Source organism: Elaeis guineensis, chromosome 4, assembly GCF_000442705.2.
Source record: "Elaeis guineensis isolate ETL-2024a chromosome 4, EG11, whole genome shotgun sequence".
NCBI classification, from domain to species: Eukaryota; Viridiplantae; Streptophyta; class Magnoliopsida; order Arecales; family Arecaceae; genus Elaeis; species Elaeis guineensis.
Window position 1 is genome coordinate 90,240,310 of NC_025996.2, and position 20,681 is coordinate 90,260,990.

General features: G+C 37.2%; 1 protein-coding gene across 1 annotated transcript in view; it reads left to right on the forward strand.

Moving 5' to 3' along the window:
* Window positions 1–20,681, forward strand: part of LOC105034926 (callose synthase 3) — a 162,375-nt gene that overhangs the window by 81,727 nt on the left and 59,967 nt on the right. Inside the window, 9 exon segments of the mRNA XM_010910260.4 lie at window positions 2,538–2,619; window positions 2,703–2,752; window positions 2,834–2,920; window positions 12,474–12,611; window positions 12,768–12,865; window positions 12,969–13,053; window positions 13,133–13,293; window positions 13,451–13,574; window positions 13,671–13,768. Coding sequence (XP_010908562.2) covers window positions 2,538–2,619; window positions 2,703–2,752; window positions 2,834–2,920; window positions 12,474–12,611; window positions 12,768–12,865; window positions 12,969–13,053; window positions 13,133–13,293; window positions 13,451–13,574; window positions 13,671–13,768 — 923 coding nt within the window.

Genomic DNA, 20,681 nt, shown 5'->3' on the forward strand with positions numbered 1-20,681 from the left:
TTGTTGGCGCATGGAAAGTCTCCTTAACTACATGGACTCTATCTAAAACCCTAAGAAGAGTTGTAAAGTGCGCCTCCTTGTCTCATCTAACGTGATAAGATTAACATGAGGAGAGAAAAGATGGGGTGCTTGAGGATGGATGCTCTCTTTTCTTTCTTACATGGGATGTCCTTGAGTTGGACAATCTCAAGAGTCAAGACTTACTTCCTTCTTCCATGCCATGTCCAAGAGTTGGACAATTCCCTAGTCTCATCCTTCCACAAGCCCATGTCCCAGAGTTGGACGCCATCTTCTATCTTCCTCATCTTGGTTTTTGATGTTCTCTTGAGAAGAGAAAAGGATCAGAAATTTCAGTATCAAAGGAGCGATCTTGCAAGGGAGCTCGCACTTCGGTGAGATCAAAATTTCCTGATCAGATCAGCCTTATGTGGATACCTGTAGAGGTTGGATGCGTGTGTGGCTTCAGAGGAACTTGCAAGACATCCATGGATCATCGGATCGCGGTGAAGATCTACCCGTGCAAGGTGAAGATCAGATCTTCCTCTCTTTTATTTTAATCTTAATCTTAAATCTTGGAGGGATCTAGGTGTTTTGAGATGCGATCTTATGTATGCATGCATATTTGATTAAAATAGTTTTAATCTATTTACTTTCTGCTGTGTTTATGTTTTAAAATTTTAATATAGCATGCTACCGGATTTCCTATCAAACTACCCTATACCTATGCTAATCGGGGCAGCTTGCACGGCTACCGCTTTGAACCGCCTAGCTTGGAGTGATTTTCATTATTTTCCAAATTGAAGGGTGGAATTATCCCTATTCTACCCTGGTTCAATTTGGTATGCCCTGAAAACCTGGCAGTTTGAGATGCCTTAAGTGAGGCAATTCGGGGTGGTACCACATTCCATGCTCTCCTGAGTTCGTGTGATAGAATGAGGTTAGATCGAGGTTCTTCTAGTGAGCGAATCGGATCCAAGTGGGATTCAACATGGGTATAAAAGTTGAAGGTTGTGCTTTTGCATCCATTGGGAGTGTGGCTTTGAGATTTGTCCCACCGATTTGTGGGATCTAACCATCCTTGTAACATACATTCTTAACCTCTGTATGATTAATTGGGGATGAAATTTTTGCTTGCATTGTATCGACCTTGTATCTCAGTGTGTATTTTTCATGGATCATGCTTTCGTAAAATGCTGTAGTCCATGACCACAATCATGACCTTGAGAAAACTGTTGGCAAAATCAATTACTATTGTGTCAATTTAGGGACTAATAAGTAATAACTGTAGTGAGATTTTAGGAGAAAGGTTGACATGAGATGTCCGAGAATATGAGAGGGTTTGAGATGATAAGATACATGAGATGTTAATTGTAACAACCTAGGTCCTCACCTGAAAAAGGATGGTAAAACATATTACTTAGGGAACTGGGCCCTGCTTAAGTATCCATCATGTCCTCAATATGCAATCGATGTGAGGCCAAGCACATTTCTGTATTATTCCTAACGTACTCCACTTTAAATCCTGCCATCCTTGCTAGGGAAGGGTCCAATCAAAAACAAAAATACTAAAATGTCTTGTAGTTAGATTCCAAAACGCCTGAATTACAAAATCTTCTAGTTCATGCTGGTTGTAGGTCAGGTTGGCTTTGATTCCATTTGTAATGATCCCTAACCTTACCCAAAAAGGCTAGCCAGAAGTTATTAATTGGGATCTTCAGCCTTGATTAAGTATCCAGATCCTCTCAATGCTCAAGGTGCGGGACTAAACATACAGCTACAGAGGTCCTCACCTTAATAGTTGGAGTGTAATAAGTAAAATTTGGAAAAATCTCCGAGAAGATACTTGCTGGAATCCAAGTTTTGGAATTGAAAAGGATAGATGGTGATAACGGGCCAGAGTGCTCCCAATATGCTATGCAACTAAAGGAGACAGAACGACAAAGGCCAAAACTGACAAAAAAAGATTTATATGAACATATAAGAGTTCAAGAAAAAGCGGAGATTTTTGAAGTTACAATTAAATCTAGGAAAGAAAAAAAGAATTGAAGAGAAAAAATAGGAATATAAAGAGATAAAAATGCCTATGGTTTTAAAAATTCGAACACTTGATAGGGAATGGATATCTTCAAGGTCAGAGAATTTTTTAAAACTGTTTAGTCACTAAGCTCTAACAATCTCTAATGGTGTAATATACTATTATTCAAAGAGAATTGTCTATGAGAATAGGAACCTTGAAAAAAGGAGGTAGAGTCTATTGGATATGCAGTGTATTTGTTCAGTAACTTATTTATTGGTTGCCATATTGCATTGTATTTTTAACATGTCTATTGACTGTTTGTCTTATGATGAAAAGATATGATTGTGTAAATATATGATCTATGCGAACTCAGATGCTGTCATATGAATATATGTTTTAGTGCCCCAGCTTGTCCTCTGTTTGTTTTTCTTGTTAAGTGAATATTGAAGATGATTTCATTTCAGCACTATTTCGACATTTCATTTTTGAAAACGATTCTTACGGCCATAGTTACTTGCAGATCAAGCCTCTTGTAGGTCCCACGAAAGATATCATGAGAACACCAATAACAACTTTTCAGTGGCATGAGTTTTTTCCCCGAGGTAAAATGAGAAAAATGTTTATGTTTTGCAATTTGCACTGTCTGCAAATGTATAATTTTTTTCACTTTTCTTTCTTTTGGCAGCAAAGAACAATATTGGTGTTGTGATTACACTTTGGGCTCCAATCATTCTTGTATGCTTCTTTTACCAGCTTGGTCTAATAATTTTTCCTTTTCAGTCTTTATCAAGTCTTTTCCTTTTTTTTGCCTCGCAGGTTTATTTCATGGATACACAAATTTGGTATGCAATATTCTCCACCTTACTTGGTGGTGTCTATGGTGCATGCCGTCGTCTTGGTGAGGTTGGTGAATAACTGCTGTTTGAAACTTTTCTTTCCTTTTTTTTTCTGTTTCTGAAGTTCCTGTAAACTCTATCACGTTGTTGCTTGCTACGTAAACTTGGATCACTGTTTGTCTAATCTCTACATGATCATGTATAGCATGATATTCCATACCGGCCTGAACCGGCTGGTACACCCCATACCATACTGTATCGACGGGGTATCGATCCGATTTAGGTCGGATTTTTAGAAAATGGTCTGAATCGGATCGAATCGATCAGTTCGGTACGGTATTTCGGCCCGAACCACCTGATACCAGGCGGTTTGGTCTGGTTCGGATTGGTTTGGTTTTCTTTTTCTTTTTTTTTTTTGTGCTATTGGATAGGATTTTTTTTTGATTTTTTATATCTGGTACCGTACCGTACTGGTTGGCAACCGGCATGGATTCTGGTACCGAGTCCACGAACCAAGGTCTGCGGAACCGGTGGCCGGATTGGCCGACTGGCGGTACGGTTCGGCACACCTCTGTTTCGTTCCGAACTGAGACGAACCGATGAAGGAAAACAAAGCCGAACCGGAGAAGAAAAAGAGAGAAATAGAGAGAGAGGGAGGAAGAAAAAAAAGAGGGAGGGGGGTCCGCCGGTGGGGCTGTCGGAGGGTCGTCGTGGCCGTCAGGTGGCGTAAATGCCTCCCGCGGCTCCGCGCGTGGAACAGGGGCGATCCACCCTGTTTTCCATTTTTTTTTTTAAATATTTTTCAAAATGAAGCCGGCATTGTCGCCTGACGGCCACGACGGCCCGCCGGAGGCCTCCCCCGGCGGACCCCCCTCCCTCTTTTTCTTCCTCTCTTTTCCTCTTTTTCTCTCCTTTCTTCCCCGGCACCGGCATGTGCCGTTTTGCATGCCGGAACCGTCTCGGTTCCCCATCGGGACGGTTCGGCCCGCCCCGTGCCGGACGGTTCGGCCCGGTTCGACATTCCTTGCCGCGAACCTTGATGTATAGTATTTATTGAAGTAGTGGGACTAGTGTGGGCAATGAGGTACTTCTGTTTAAGCAGGCAGACATGCTGACATTACTGGTTCTTATTTATATCCTCAACAAGGTACTGGCCAAATGGCCAAGAATATAATACCACAAAGACCATCTGATCAAATAATTTGTTTGATTCCATTGTTAGTGCTCCATTTGATTGTAAGCTGTATTTGCTAACGCATTTCCATATCTCTTGGCAGCATAATTTAAGAGATGAGAAAAGTTCTGTGCAGTTAAATATTACATTGTAACATGTATCTATGTGATTTGGTATCAATTATTACATTCAGGAAACTTTGAAGGCTGAAGCCTTAGAAAAGATGTCCTATTGAGAAAGTATGTAGGATTTTTGGAGTCATTTTACTGACATCAACTAGTTAATGATTACATTTCTGATCTGATCCATAGTTTCTTGTCTTGTTCTTGTGAACAATTAAGTCCAAACATATGGCATCTTCAACTAATCTGGCTTTGCAGCTTGGTAGATGAATTAGGATGAATATTATGCGGCAATGAGCTGAGTATTCCTTGCTTCCCACAATTATTTTCTGTGTCTACATTGGAGCGATAATTCTAGTATTTCTGCAAACTTAAATTATTTTGGTGCCAGTGTTCGGAATTTCATTGAGGTTTCAATTACACTTCGAGGTGAAAAATTGTGAATTGTGGATTAGTGAATTTCCTGTTGCTTTAGTTAAGCTGCTGGTTATGTTATTGTTGGATCAAGATAGATAGAGGTCACGTGTTATCTAAAAGTTCCAGTAATTTATGTGACAACTGAAACTCGATGCATTAAAAAGAACCTCCTTTTAAGAAAGATATATTTATTCAGAAACTAATTACACCATGTTGTAAAGTGGATGGTCTTTTTTCCATATCCTTGGTGGGAAGACACTGTGCAACAAATTCAGGGTAACTTACATTTGTCTATTTATATAATACATATGTGTATGCATATGTATATATTTTTTTATATAAATACACTTCATGTAACACCCCACCCCTAAAATCGGGCAAGCATGCTACACCCCATCCTTAAATAAGGGTGAAGGGAATTACTAACTGTAGCTGAGCTGATAATCTGATCACATTTAATTCAATAAACTTTTTAATCTACTAACACAAGTACTTTAAATTACTCATCACCTCTTGAAAACAACCCATGATTTCATTCATCAAACTATATTCTGTACATATACTTCTATACTATAATACATTTAACATCTAGTAGTTTTCACAGCTCAAGCACATATATAATACATCTCAAAATACCCTCTCACAAGCAAGCATAGACAACTTAAGATGCTGATACTTTAGCTATTCTGGCCAATCTTCTATAAAACTAGAGCTGATAAAGATGCTCTCTATGCTGAGCGATGGTACTTCAATCTGTTAAGAAAAGGAAAAGGAACAACATAATGAGACTAAAGTCTTAGTGAATGAATAAACCATCTAATAATTAGGAAACAGGAGAACTTAACTGTAATACTTAATATAACCAATAGAGCTGGAACTACTGAAACTTTAATAAACATAAGAAAGCTTAGCTGCAAAACTGAGTATCATACATACAGATGCTGCTGATAAACTTTCAAAGCTTTCATATGCCAATCAAAAATAACTCATGTAATGATTTATGCTGCGGGACTATCGCCGACTATCCCACGGTGCACCCCTACCATGGTAGTCGAAACAGAGCATCTGATACTATTGGGCCCCATTGGGTATAACTATTTGCAAGAAGGTGCCGGCTGGGCTACCATCTACCATCCCACAGTGCACCCCTACCATGGTAGTCCATAGGGAGCATCTGATACTACTGGACCTTATTAGGCATAACTGTTCGTAAGGAGGTGCTGGCTGGGTTACCGTCGACTATCCCACAGCGCACCCCTACCATGGTAGTCGATACGGAGCATATGATATTACTGGGCCCCCACGGGCATATTGTTTCGCAAGGTGCCGGCAGTTTTTATGCTGTATGAAATGCTAATGCTGATGCTTATGCCGGATGCTAATGTCAATATGCTGGGAATCTGAATTACATATGCTGGTTCAAAAGCATTTTCAAATCAAAACAATCATCTGTCCAAACTGGATACACATACATATCTATATATTCTTGAATAGCTTTTTAATATGATTTATTTTCTGTTTCCATGCTTGCATATACATAAGTTAAGCTGAAAAAATAATAGAAATTCAACTTACTCTTTAATCAATTACTTTTATAGCAAATATCATAAGGAAAACACCACAATTAGATAGAAAACCCACTCACCTCTAGGCTACTACACATCTTTTACCTTGGTGCTTGACTCATCCAAGACGCCCTTGAGCTCTCAATTCCTCCTATAAAGAGGCACACACACTGATTAAGACAACACTAATCATGATACATGAAGATAAGAATGCATGCTTTGCTCATATGCTTAGTTTCTAGCCTTTCCAACATTCACTTTGGTTCTATGCTGTTTTGCCTTGCTTAGGGTTAGTTAATCCTCAATATAATTTAAGTATTCCAGCAATTCAACCCGTATTTTACTTTCATGATTCATTTCAAGTTCAGCTAAGACAACTTTAACCCCTTTTATTGAAGTAAATCAGATCAATTTCATGGAAATTGGCAGCAGCTCTTTACTTTCTGATTTTAACCCAGAAATCTCACAATTCAAGTCATCTAAACCTTATATTTGGTGGAAATCATTCAAAGTTTATTATAAACCTAGTTTAGGGATCAAAATCCTTACCTCAAATGATCGAATTCCTACTGCTACCACCCAGGTTTCTTCCTCTTCTCCCAACAGCAATTTTCATCTTTCAAACCGGTTTTCAGTAAAACCTCTATTCCTAGCTGAATTCTCTTCAAATTTTGACTAAGAATTTCTCCCTTTCCAGCTCTCTTTCTTCTCTAACGTTTCTATTTTTAACTAAAGGACAAAATCAGCAGCAGCAAGGATTGGTGACTAAGCTTTGGAATGGGAATAAACTAAGGTTTAGTTTGCTAGGTGTCAACCCCATGAAAAACCACCTAATTATGGATTTGCTGGTATGGTGCTAAGAGAATTTTCAGTCTTTTGTTTATGGAGTGAAGCTGCTCAATAAATTCCTCAAAACCCCTTTTTAAATTAGAACATAAAACTCTCAAAGTCAATCCCGTTCTGGCTGTTTTTTCGTAGTTGAGTCGACTCCACTGACAACTGAGTCGACTCAACCCCTGTTTCAGCCATTAATATTGATCCAACTCCTCGATCATTCTTCAATCATTTTCCTTATTAACTAACACCGGATCTATGCTTCATTAATGCTAATCAACTAATATTTAAATACTCAAGTATATCGTGATCAAAATGCTATGCCATATATACAAATGAATGCTAAACATGGATGCAAATTTCCCAAATCCCCACATTCTTGAACCGGGGTGCTACAATTCTCCTCTCCAAAGAATTTCGTCCTTGAAATTCGATTACCTTTAGCTCTGAAACAGATGTGGATATTCACTTTTTATCTCATCTTCTCTTTCTTATACCATAGTTCTAACACAAAATCTTAACTAATGGTATAATCCAAAAATACAATTCTTTTCTTCTTTTTTCTCAAGATTTGCACTAATTCTTCTGGATATGATAAATTTTCTTGTAATTCAATTAGTTTGAACTGTATAACATATGATGTCTTATGAGATTAACCACTCTTATCACCTCCTCTTGGTCTACCCCGACCTTATGCCTTTATCTCCCACTGATGGTTACTCTTGATCAAGTCCTGATCTTGTCTGTATTATCTTTCTACAAAATCTAATTAAAACAATTAAATTCGCTGTCCTTAAAAATGATTTAATAATTTTCAAACATTGAAACATAAGAGTATACTATTATCTCTCAAATTCTTTTAGGATTGCTTTTGCAGATGGAAACCACCTTTGGAGTGAGATTTGAACCAATTAAGAATACTTTGAACAAATTAGACATGAATTAGAGACAATTTCTATGTAAAAAGATCATTTGAGAAAATTGAGTCGACTCAAAATGGATTTGAGTCGACTTCGGCACGTTTGAAAACTGGCACACTTGACTAGTACGGCATTGAGTCGACTCAATACCAAATTGAGTCGACTCAGCCACAGAAAAATGGAGAGCCAATTTCTGTGGCCTGAGACTCGAATCGGCTCAAAAAATTCTCGAGTTGGCTCAAAGACCACTTATTCTGTTTTTAAGTTAATTTGCTGGGCAACATGATTTACAAACAATAATACTATGCATATACCAATGCAATCTATATCCTTTATTTGAATCCTTTTCTTTCCAGAATATTATCATGATCAAAATGCACCAAATTCCTTTCAAAGAATGATAGCTTGATTCTTACTCTCCACATATTATTTTCATGATCTAATAATTCATAGCTTTCAATGTTGAAACCATTAATAATTCATAGCTTCATTATCTACTCGATTTTTAAGATTTGCCATCCAATATGCTAATACTCAACCTTTCATAACGACATACATAATTATACTATTTCTTAAATGTATGAATACCACTTTGAGTCTTCCAACATAAGCTAGCTCTTAAATAAACTCAAATTAGAATATTTTCAGTTATCAAGTATGCATAAACTTATTCTGAACAACAATAAATCATACCTTCCCTAGTTCCTCTAATTCAATTGCTTTGGTTCACTTGGTTACCACTGACTTTCCACTTTATGAGACTCATTCTCTCTCATCATAATATTTACATATAATTGCACCTACTACCCAAATACATATCCAATTAGTCTTAAACTTTTAATTATCTTAGCCGAATTAATATTTAAGGATATCTCGACCACCTCCATTGCTTTGCAATCACCACTATAGAAATTTAATTACCGATACAAAATAACTATCATGCTATACATATGAGGATTAATCCCAACTGGTTGTAAACATATACACATCAATTCTCTTCTTCTAAGGTTAATCATCATATATCAAAGATTTTTATATACTCAGCAGGTCATAATTCCATCACGCTTCCGCTGTGCCACTCTGATCCATTTATCTTGCTACATGCTACATATTTATGAAAGTCATTCTTGTCCTCCAATATTCATGTTATACTTGCCAATACCATGTCTTAAACATCTGAGTTCATCTTGTCTTCTTTTTGCTTGGAACAATAAATCTTAACCTTACAAATTCTGAAACTCTCAATACATTGCAATTCTTAATAGTTGTTATCTAGTTCTCTATCTATCAACATAAGTCATACCAACCATCATCCACATAAGAGCACCATCCCAACCTCCACTAGTTGATAAACAATATTCAGTATAAGCAGGGAATATAAAAATTCACATGTTTCACTTATCATAAGAATTATCAACAATTTAAATATACTTGTTCAACTTATACTCATTAGCTAACATATCCTTCCTCTAAACTGAGCAAGGGTATAACAGTCGAGCAGAGGTTTGCTAGCATCTTGTGCCCGGGATCACAAGCTACTAATAAACCTTGTCCGTCAGGCATAACTTGCTATAATTCAGATCATTATATCTCAATTTGTAGTTAAACTTGTAATCTTATTTATCTCAAAGATATGCATAACAATTCATAGTATCACAAAAGATTGTATCTTAATTTCTAATAACCATCTAGCTTATGCTCAAGATGTATCATCTTCTAGGATCTAAAGAAATACTTATAATTGAACCACTACTTTTCAATATTACTTGCATCATAATCTCTAGCAATCATAACCCAAATTCTCATACCATTTAAATCATAATCTCAAATGATCATAAACCTTTGCTCTCTCTCCCAATTGATCATAAACCTAGGCTCAATTTGCAATTGATTATGCTATGCTTATGCCCATGAAATCTACAACCTTGGCTTTATCTCCCAGTGGATCATAAACCTTTGCTCTGATACAAACATGTAACACCCCACCCCTAAAATCGAGCGAGTGTGCTACATCCCACCTTTAAATAAGGGTGAAGGAAATTACTAACTATAGCTGAGTTGATAATTTGATCACATTTAATTCAATAAACTTTTCAATCTACTAATACAAGTATTTCAAATTACTCATCACCTCTCAAAAACAACCCATGATTTCGTTCATCCAACTATATTCTGTACATATAGTTCCATACTATAATACATTTAACATCTACTAGTTTTCACAGCTCAAGCACATATATAATATATCTCAAAATATCCTCTCACAAGCGAGCACAAACAACTTAAGATGCTGATACTTTAGCTATCCTGGCCAATCTTCTATAAAACTAGTGCTGATAAAGATGTTCTTTATGCTGAGCTATGGTACTTCAATCTGTTAAGAAAAGAAAAAAGAACAACATATGAGACTAAAGTCCCAGTGAGTGAATAAATCATCTAATAATGGAGAAATAGGAGAACTTAACTGCAATACTTAATATAACCGATAGAGTTGGAACTACTAAAACTTTAATAAACATAAGAAAGCTTAGCTGTAAAATTGAGTATCATACATACAGATGCTACTGATAAACTTTCAAAGCTTTCATATGCCAATCAAAAATAAATCATGTAATGATTTATGTTGCTGGGCTACTGCCGACTATCCCACAGCGCACTCCTATCATGGTAGTCGAAACGGTGCATTTGATATTGCTAGGCCCCACTGGGCATAACTGTTCGCAAGGAGGTGCCAGTTGGGTTATCGTCGACTATCCCACAGTGCACCCCTACCATAGTAGTTGATATGGAGCATCTGATACTGTTGGACCTCATTGGGTATAACTGTTTGCAAGGAGGTGCCGGCTGGGTTACCGTCAACTATCCCACAGTGCACTCCTATCATAGTAGTCGATACGGAGCATCTGATACTATTGGGTCCTCACGGATATACTGTTTCGTAAGGAGGTGTTGGCTATTTTTATGCTGTATGAAATACTAATGCTGATGCTTATGCTAGATGCTAATGTCAATATGCTGGGAAGTTGAATTACATATGCTGAAAAGCTAGCTCAAAAGCATTTCCAAATCAAAACAATCATCTGTCCAAACTGGATACACATACATATCTATATATTCTTGAATAGCTTTTCAATATGATTTATTTTTTGTTTCCATGCTTGCATATACATAAGTTAAGCTGAAAAAATAACAAAAATTAAACTTACTCTTTAATCAATTACTTCTATAGCAAATATCATAAGGAAAACACCACAATTAAATAGAAAATCCACTCACCTCTAGGCTACTACACATCTTTTACCTTGGTGCTTGACTCATCCAAGACACCCTTGAGCTCTCAATTCCTCCTATAAAGTGTCACACACGCTGATTAAGACAATACTAATCATGATACATGAAGATAAGAATGCATGCTTTGCTTATATGCTTAGTTTCTAGCCTTTCCAACTTTCACTTTGGTTCTATGCTGTTTTGCCTGGCTTAGGGTTAGTTAATCCTCAATATAATTTAAGTATTCCAGCAATTCAACCCATATTTCACTTTCATGATTCATTTCAAGTTCAGCTAACACAACTTCAACCCCTTTTATTGAAGTAATTCAGATCAATTTCAAGGAAGTTGGCAGCAGCTCTTTACTTTCTGATTTTAACCCAGAAATCTCACAATTCAAGTCATCTAAACCTCATATTTGATAGAAATCATTCAAAGTTTAGTGTAAACCCAGTTTAGGGATCAAAATCCTTACCTCAAATGATTGAATTCCTGCTGCTATCCATCCAGGTTTCTTCCTCTTCTCCCAACCGCAATTTTCATCTTTCAAACCGGTTTTCAATAAAACCTCTATTCCTAGCTGAATTCTCTTCAAATTTTGATTGAGAATTTCTCCCTTTCCAGCTCTCGTTCTTCCCTAACATTTCTATTTTTAACTAAAGGACCAAATCAGCAGCAGCAAGGATTGGTGACTAAGCTTTGGAATGGGAATAAACTAAGGTTTAGTTTGCTAGGTGTCAACCCCATGAAAAACCACCCAATTATGGATTTGCTGATGTGGTGCTAAGAGAATTTTCAGTCCTTTGTTTATGGAGTGAAGCTGCTCAGTAAATTCCTCAAAATCCCTTTTGTAAATTAGAACTTAAAACTCTCAAAGTCAATCCCGTTCTGACTGTTTTTCCACAGTTGAGTCGACTCCACTGACAACTGAGTCGACTCAACCCCTATTTCAGCCACTAATATTGATCCAACTCCTTGATCAATCCTCAATCATTTTCCTTATTAACTAACACTAGATCTATGCTTCATTAATGCTAATCAACTGATATGCAAATACTCAAGTATATCGTGATCAAAATGCTATGCCATATATACAAATGAATGCTAAACATGGATGCAAATTTCCCAAATCCCCACATTTTTGAACTGGGGTGTTACACTTCATTCTGTATTATATGCTCAGAATTCAACTAATTAAAACTTCACCTGTTTTGCATTTTATTCTTGTCATATGCAAATGACGTACTTAGACTACATTGTTCCTCAGTGGCTGATCATTGCTTCATGTGCCCTTTTTTTATATTCTTACTTGAACCAGATTCGAACTTTAGGAATGTTAAGATCCCGATTTCAGTCACTACCTGGTGCTTTTAATGCGCGTTTAGTTCCTGTGGAACAATCTGATGCAAACAAAAAGAAGGGCCTAAAAGCTTCTTTATCCCGCAGATTTGCTCAGGTCTCATTCCTTATATTTTATTTCCCTCCCAGTCCCTCCCTTTTTACACCCGTACTTTCTGTGGTAGTTATTCCTAAAGTGGACTAACTATTTTCAACGCTTTGTTGTTGAAGTCTATGATGTGCCTAATCAACTGAATACTGTCAAGTATTTCAGATGCCAGATGTTCATAAAGAGAAGCAGGCAGCGAGATTTGCTCAAATGTGGAACACAATAATCACAAGCTTCCGAAAAGAGGATCTAATAAGCAACAGGTAGCATGAAGACCTACATAGTTGTATGTGTGTGAGAAAGTGTTTCTGGTGTTATATTATGATTGTCAAATATACCAACATTTGTATCTTAAATTGAATACAGGGAAATGGATTTGTTGCTTGTTCCATATTGGGCAGATAAGAATCTTGACCTTATCCAGTGGCCTCCATTCTTACTTGCCAGCAAGGTAACTAGTGGTTGACTTCATTGAAAGATGAGTCTTTTAGGTCCACATGCTGAGTTCCTGAGTCTTTATTTGATGTTAGATCCCGATAGCACTGGACATGGCTAAAGATAGCAAGAATAATGATGGGGAGCTGAAAAAGAAACTTGGTGCAGATAGTTATATGTCTTATGCTGTTCGTGAATGCTATGCATCAGTTAAGAACATTATTAAATTCTTGGTTGAAGGAGACCATGAGAAAAAGTATGCAATCATATTTGGTTTACTCTTCATTTTGTTTTTCTTCTTTTTGTGCTCATGGCTTCTATTGTTTTAGTCATGTTGGTGCGAAATTATTCTTTCTCCCATCAGAATTTAGCTATTTTCCATTTTCTCTTGTTTTTTCATCACATATTTACAGGGTCATTGATGGTATATTTCGTGAAGTTGATGAGCATATAACTAATGATGATCTGATAAAGGAATTGAATATGAGCGCTTTGCCCAGTCTCTATGATTATTTTGTCAAGTTGCTTAGATTATTGGTATGTATATTTAACTTAAATTTTTCTATTTTGACCTGTATACAAAGTAGTATTTTTCTCTGGTTTATCTTAGCGGTCCAAGTCTTGTCATTGCAGATGGATAACAAGCAAGAAGAAAGGGATCAGGTTGTCATTCTTTTTCAAGACATGTTGGAGGTTGTGACAAGGGATATAATGGAGGACCAACTCTCGAGGTATAGAAATTTGATAGTTTACCTATTAAAGTTTGTTTTAAATGCAATCAAGTAAATGCATTAGTTTAGTCTGACCTTCTATCTGCATTCTATATTTTAAGGCTATGCTTTTGTCGATCTATACTGTTTGCATTTTGTTAATTTTTTGTAGTTGGCTGATGGCACATTTGTAGCCTTTCTGAACTTGCTTCTTGATAAATATGCTCTGAAAGTTTGGAAAATTTGTTTTTGAAGACTAAATTATTCAATGTCAACAAGTAAATGATGGATTCGGTTATTGCGATGCACCATGCGATGATACAAATGCTTTTTGAAGTATAAATCGGGTATTTCAGTTTATTGTATCAGAACTCAATTGGTTCACTATTTCCTTGAGAGAGTTCTTGCTACATGGAGGACAAAGAGCTGAATCTCATGTTCTTGCACCAATGGTACTGCTGAAATTGTGTTAACCGTTAAGTATCTACTGGACTGCATGTTTTGGGGATGGTGTTGTATTGAAGAGTAGAGAGAGCCATGATAAGAAAAGAGTGAAACAATGGTTTGGAAATGTGCATTCTTTAAGATAGTGCGGTAGATGCAGATGAACTTTAGGAAATTCTATTCTAGGATGCAATGCCTAACACTTCTTCCCAGAGGTGTGGAAACCAAAATACTACAATAACCTTGGAAATAAGTTAATCGTATCGCTTTATTTAAGGAGATAGCGAGGATTCCACTTTGAGGTTATTGAATCCTAAACATCTCTCTCTTATAGATCAATGTTATAACTTAGAGATTCTTAGGAAAGAAGAGGTGCAACCCTTAATTTTCTATACTTACATGAGTTACATTGTTGGATCTAGTATATGCTGTGTTCGTTTGCTTTTTTCTTGTTACTAAGTACTAAAAGGATACAATATCTAGTTGGCTTACACTTTAAAATGATTTTTTCTTTTTTTCTTTTTTTTTTTACTCTTGCCACCTCTGATTAATGTTGCAGCTTATTAAACAGCTGATCATTTCTATTGAATCTTGAACTTATGTGCACTTCACTGAATTTCCTGTTGCTCAATTGGTTCTTCCCTGTATTTGTACTTGCTGCTTTAGGCCATTGCTCTTCATCCAGGAAGGTCAACTATGAAAAAATATGTTCACATAACTTTTTTCTTGCCATTGATTTAGAATCTTCATGTGTTCATGCATCAATCTCTTGCCTTGGGCAATGTTGCTGGCTATTTGTTTTGCTGGTTCCTAGGCATGGACACAATTAGGAACATATTTAACTCCTTCAGCTTGTTAAAATGTTCGCTTACAAAGTTCTATCATTTGTACATAATCACCAAGCATCCTTGCATATGACTGATTGCATGAAAAAGATGAATTTCTGTAGATATTATGCTTCAGGCTTTTTTTAAGCTCATGTAGGGTTTATGCCCTTCCCTCTCCATCTACTTTGTTTCCTCCTGTCATGTTTTAGCTGCTTTTGTTTCTCAATCTTGTCACCTGCCTCATTATCACCATTTGTCTCTCACACTGACCAATTTCCGAGTTAGTGTTTCCTGATTCACATCCCTACTTATGTGTTGAAAGTTGAGACTGCTAGGCTATATATTGAAGGAAACATATTGTTGTGCTGCTCTGATTTGTTACAAGGATAAGGTGCTCATGTTTGGCAGATTCATTGAAGAAGCTTAGATAATATGACTTGCTTATCTTAATGCTGTGTCATCTTTATGCACTTGAGAAGAAATTTGGGACTGTAGAAAGTTTGCATTTGTTTGGTGTGGTTAAATTGATGTTGTCCGATGACTTGTTGAAAATAATTTCATTTCATGACTATACATATCAGACTCAATGCTTCTGGAGGAGATGTAGCACACGTCTCTTAATATGGAGGGGGAATATTTGAATTTCCATATTAAAAGGTGCTTTTGGAAAGAAACACCACAAGCAAGTTATACCTGGTACTGGTACCCAATTGGTCCATGCTGACATGCTCTGAGCAGGAGAAAATGTGCTGTGCCACAGTTTCTTTTTTTATGATAAAATTCTTGATGTTTTAAACCTATTTCTAGGTGTTACTTCTTGCCTGTCTGGTCTCATTGCTTTCCATCTTGTAGTTGTTCATCTCTGATGGCCACCAATAGGATGCTTCTTCTTTCTACTAAACTTGTTACCCCCGATGTAAAAATCAAGGTAGAGGCGTTGCTGCTGAGATGGGTTAGGACCACCCAAGATCATAGGGCTTTTGCTTGAAGTCGTGCATGTATAGCTGAATCATTGAAATAACAAAAAAATTTCGTCAACATGTGCTACAATTGATAGTAATTACTAACTTATTTTGTGATCTTTTTTTTATTTACTTTATATTTTTCAAAGTTGTCCTATTGTTGTTTGAAGTGCAAGATGCGCTCCATCACTAATTAATGCTGTGTAGCAAGGTTCACCAATTTGGTACCAGAAAGCATACTAGCAGATGACCTATTCGGCACATTATGGATCCATACTGTGTTGTTGCGAGGCGTACCAAAACAGAGTAACGGAGAGGGAGGGAAAGAGGGAGAAGGAGAGCTAAAGAGAGAGGGAGGGAGAGGGAGAGGGAGAGGGAGGGAGGGGGAAGAGAGAGGACTCGAAAGCCCTCATTGTCCATCAGGAGGGTTTGGTTAAAGAGAGGGAGGGAGGGAGACAGAGAGAGAGAGGGAGAGGGAGAGAAGGTTCAAAAGCCCTCATCGTCCATCCAGAGGGGGAGGGGGGGGGAGTGAGACAGAGGGCACAAAAGCCCTCATCATCCATCGAGAGGCGGGAGAGCGATGGGGAGAGGGTGAGAGAGAGACTTGGCTGCTGGCGGCATCATAATCATCATTGAAAACCAATGGGGGTTAACTTTTCAGGTGGTGATTCGAAAGAAACAAGAAAGGGGCAAAGCAAAGTGGTGAGAGATGGTTTTATCAAGCTGACCCAAATATAATAGGTGAATTGTGCAAGTAATCGACTGGCCTGGTTCAATCCGGTTTAGCCAACCCTATTATGCAGAAAAATTTCTTAATTTATTTACATTTATTAGTTTTTTTAAAACATTTCTATGCATATCTAAGACATTGTTTAGTTATTAAAGTGAATACTTGATATTAATAACTGAAGCACATGCATGAGGCAAATACTACCTAGTTAGAAAATAATAACTAGTTATCTATCATTGTTGTTTCTCTTAAAAGACTCATTTTTCAGATATTTTTATTAATATTTAATTCAAAAATTTATTTTAGAAAACAGGATGTTTGCAGGAACTGTATTTTCTTGAGAGCGTTTGTGGATCAGCCCTGCATACTAGATATGAAAAAGTAACCCAAACAGAGAGTTTTTGTTGGGTTGATTTTAGATTTACACCAACTTCAGATGCAGTTTTTGATTGTATCTGAATACATCAAAATTTGGCCTGATTAACATGCAACTGTGGCTGCATGTGCATTTTTTACTATAGTGATCCTATGATTTTTTTAAGTTACTTTAAAAGCAAAGTTTTGTCCCGATAGAATGGGAGGCCTCCCAGCCCTCCCATCCTGTTTCTATGAGAAAATGGGATCGGGATAGGATTGGGGCTCTAAAACCTAAGTGGGGAGACAAGAGGAAAGAGGACAGAAAAAAGGAAGAAAACATAAAGAAAAGGAAAAAGTGAAAGGAAAGAAGAAGCAGAAAAATGAAAGAAAAAGGATAAGGAGAAGAAAAAGAAAAGAAGGAAGAAGAGAAAGAGAAAGAAAAAGGAGAAGGAAAAAAAATTTAGGGAAAAGAAAAAAAAGAAAAAGGAAAGGAAAGAAAATATGGTAGAAGAAAAAGAAAGAAACGAAGAAAAGAAAGAAAAAGAAAGAAAGAAAAGAAGAAGGGGAGAGAGATAAAGGATATCTATAGGTCGGATGACCAAGAGCACCGTCGGGATAGGATGGGACAACAGACTGTCCTATTTCATGGAGAAACCGGAACACTTCCATCCCACAAGATTTAAAACCTTGTTTTAAAGTCAATAAATTATCTTTAGAATTACAATATATGAAACTAAAATACCATTTAGTTGAATTTTAGATCAGGCTAACTTGAGATCATATCTGAAAATTGACCAAATGGATATTATCTTTGAACTTATGGTGTTTGATGGTAAGATTTTCTGTGAACCCACTTGGTTTCGTCCTGGTTTAATGGATGTCATTCAGCTATTCGGGTTTTTTTTTTTGCTTTTGTAACGAATGATATGTATTAGCCCATATTTTGTGATGAATGATTTGTATATTTTTAATTCCTGGTTCTTACTTCTTAGCCCATATTTCTTTTAGAAATGAATTCAGTTCCTTGTATCGAAATTTGCCCCTCCCCCTTTTTTTGTCAACTCCTTAGAAGTGTGCTTCCATGCTTCTTTCCCCTCCCCCTCCCTCCTCACAATAATTTAGATTATCTACCCACCAAGTGGCTTTCTAGATCTGAAGTGAGGCACCTTCTTCTGCAAACATTGGTCTTTGTTGAGATTTAGCACCAATTACTTCAGAGTTGGAAAAGATTGAGATTGATTCAAAAACGTCCTACCTTGACTGATATACAATGGTCAATTTAGCAAGCCTGTAATTGCAGAACAGATCGAAGTTGAAGTTGTTAGCTATTAGTGGATTCCATTATTAGCTAGGATGCCAATGTTGTATTCACATGTAGTTAATATGGTTACCAATTATTGGCAGGATCAAGGTAGGCTAAACCAGTACCAATACCCATACCAATCTTTTTTTAGTTTTTCATTTTTTTTAACATCTAATGAAATGTAATCAAATTTTTTGGTTGTTTGAATGATTTTAATCAAATTTTTTGGTTGTTTGAATGATTTTAACTTTTTTGATGTCTTTTAAAGTTTTTTTTAGGGTTAAAATCCTAGTTTTTTAAAGTAGATGGAGCAGTATATTTGTAAACATAATTAGTGGTATACAAAACATACAATCAATTAGATATATTTAAAGGACAACAAACATACTGACATCTAAAATTTGGTGGAGTTTTGATGTCTTTCATAGATGTCAGGATCATTAACATAATCTGGGGCACATCAGAACACCCCTCCAACCATGGTGTTGTAGTCTCGTGCGCTCATCCCATCAAGTATGCATCCTAGGTCATAACTAGTTTTAGATCTCTTACTAAAGCTCTCGCTTGGTGATGTGTCTTCTATTTGATAATATGGTTGTAGAAGGCCCTATCCAAATATATCGGCAGCGAAGTCCAACCTATAAGGTCAAGGTTCGCTGTCTCTATATCGGTTCTTGTACTAGTTCCATCCTATTATAGTGTCGGTATCAAGGTTTTAAATCTCATGGGATAGAGGTGTTCCGCTTTCTCCATGAAACAGGACACTCCGTTATCCCATCCTGTCCCTATGACGGTCCCAGTCATCCGACCCGATAGATATCCTTTGTCTCTCTCGCTTCTTTTCTTTATTTCTTTATTTCTTTCTTTTCTTCTTTTCTTTCTTTTTCTTCTATCTTCTTTTCTTTCCTTTCCATTTTCTTTTTCTTCTTATACCTTTCTTTCTTTTTTCCCTTTCCTTCCTCTTTCTCTCTCTTCTTCCTTTTTCCTTTCTTCTTTTCTTTTTCTTCTCCTTTTCCTTTCTCTTTCATTTTTCTTCTTCTTTCCTTTCACTTTTTCCTTTTCTTCATTTTTCTTTCCTTTTTCTTTGTTCTCTTTCTTCTTCTCTCCCCACTTGGATGGAGAGTCCCGACCTTGTCCCAATCCCGTTTTCTCATAGGAACGGGACAGGATAGTTGGAAGGCCCCCCTCCCCTCGGCACATAAAATCTTGGTTGGTATGTGGTTCGGTATGGTCTGAGACAATGTATCGATATGAGACTGATACAGGGTGGTATGATAGACCATGTGTAAGTTGCTCCAAGCTGCGTAGGATAGTAGCCACTAGAAAATGATGTCTCAAACAAATCATATCCATATGATTCATCGGCTGCTTATGGCTATGAGTAATAGGATCTAGTGTATGTCTCCGAAGTTGATACATCATGGATCCTACTTAACATGCGAGGTCTTCTGCCATTGCATCGTATCCTTACAAACAACTTGAGGAGCCCGTCTCCTATATGTAGTCGTATCCTCATGAGCTCTACTAGCTCATGCACCATACTCCCTATCTTGTGTAGTATACATAAATGAGACTCATTAGTGAATTGAAGGTCACTCTATCTCATAAATGGTGGTCCCATATCATTCACTCCCTCCCTGTTTGCCAAATCCATGATCATTAGAACTGTTGTCATTGCTCTTTTTAGTCTCTAAGTCCGAGTGAACTAACTTCACTCTCTCTATCGGGGCAACAGATGCCTTTTCTTTTCCTTTCAAGCTGTGTTGAGCAGCTGCCTGTTTTCCTTCATGCCTCTCTACCTGGCTGTACTGGGAGGATGGATGGTGCCCTTCCAATCGAGTGAACTGAGTAGAACTGTGGCTTTATCCAATCATCTCTCGATCATATCTCTGGGAGGATGTCTCTAATATGGAGCCTTGTGACCATCGGCTCCATACTTGCTGGTTGACTAGATGCAAGCATGGAATGACACGTCTTGCCTATTGCTCTGCATCTACCCTAGCCTCCTTGGCTATGAAATTGATTGGTGGTGGGGGTGATCCTGGTTCGTCGAGCTCTAGTTCCCATTGCTGGCCTGCAAGCCATTCAATCATGGGATCCGCTTCTTGGACAAAATCATTATGGAGTAGATTTGTATGCTTCAGCTCCACTTTCTCCTGAATTCACTTCAGTCTAAATCTCAGATTATAGGGACAAATGAGGTCGTTAAGGTGCTTCTGTATCTGACGGTTCCTTTACTTGCTATGGATGAGGGCGAAGGTGGATCAATTGCACTTACAACCACTCAGGAGACCATTTGGGATAGGATTCG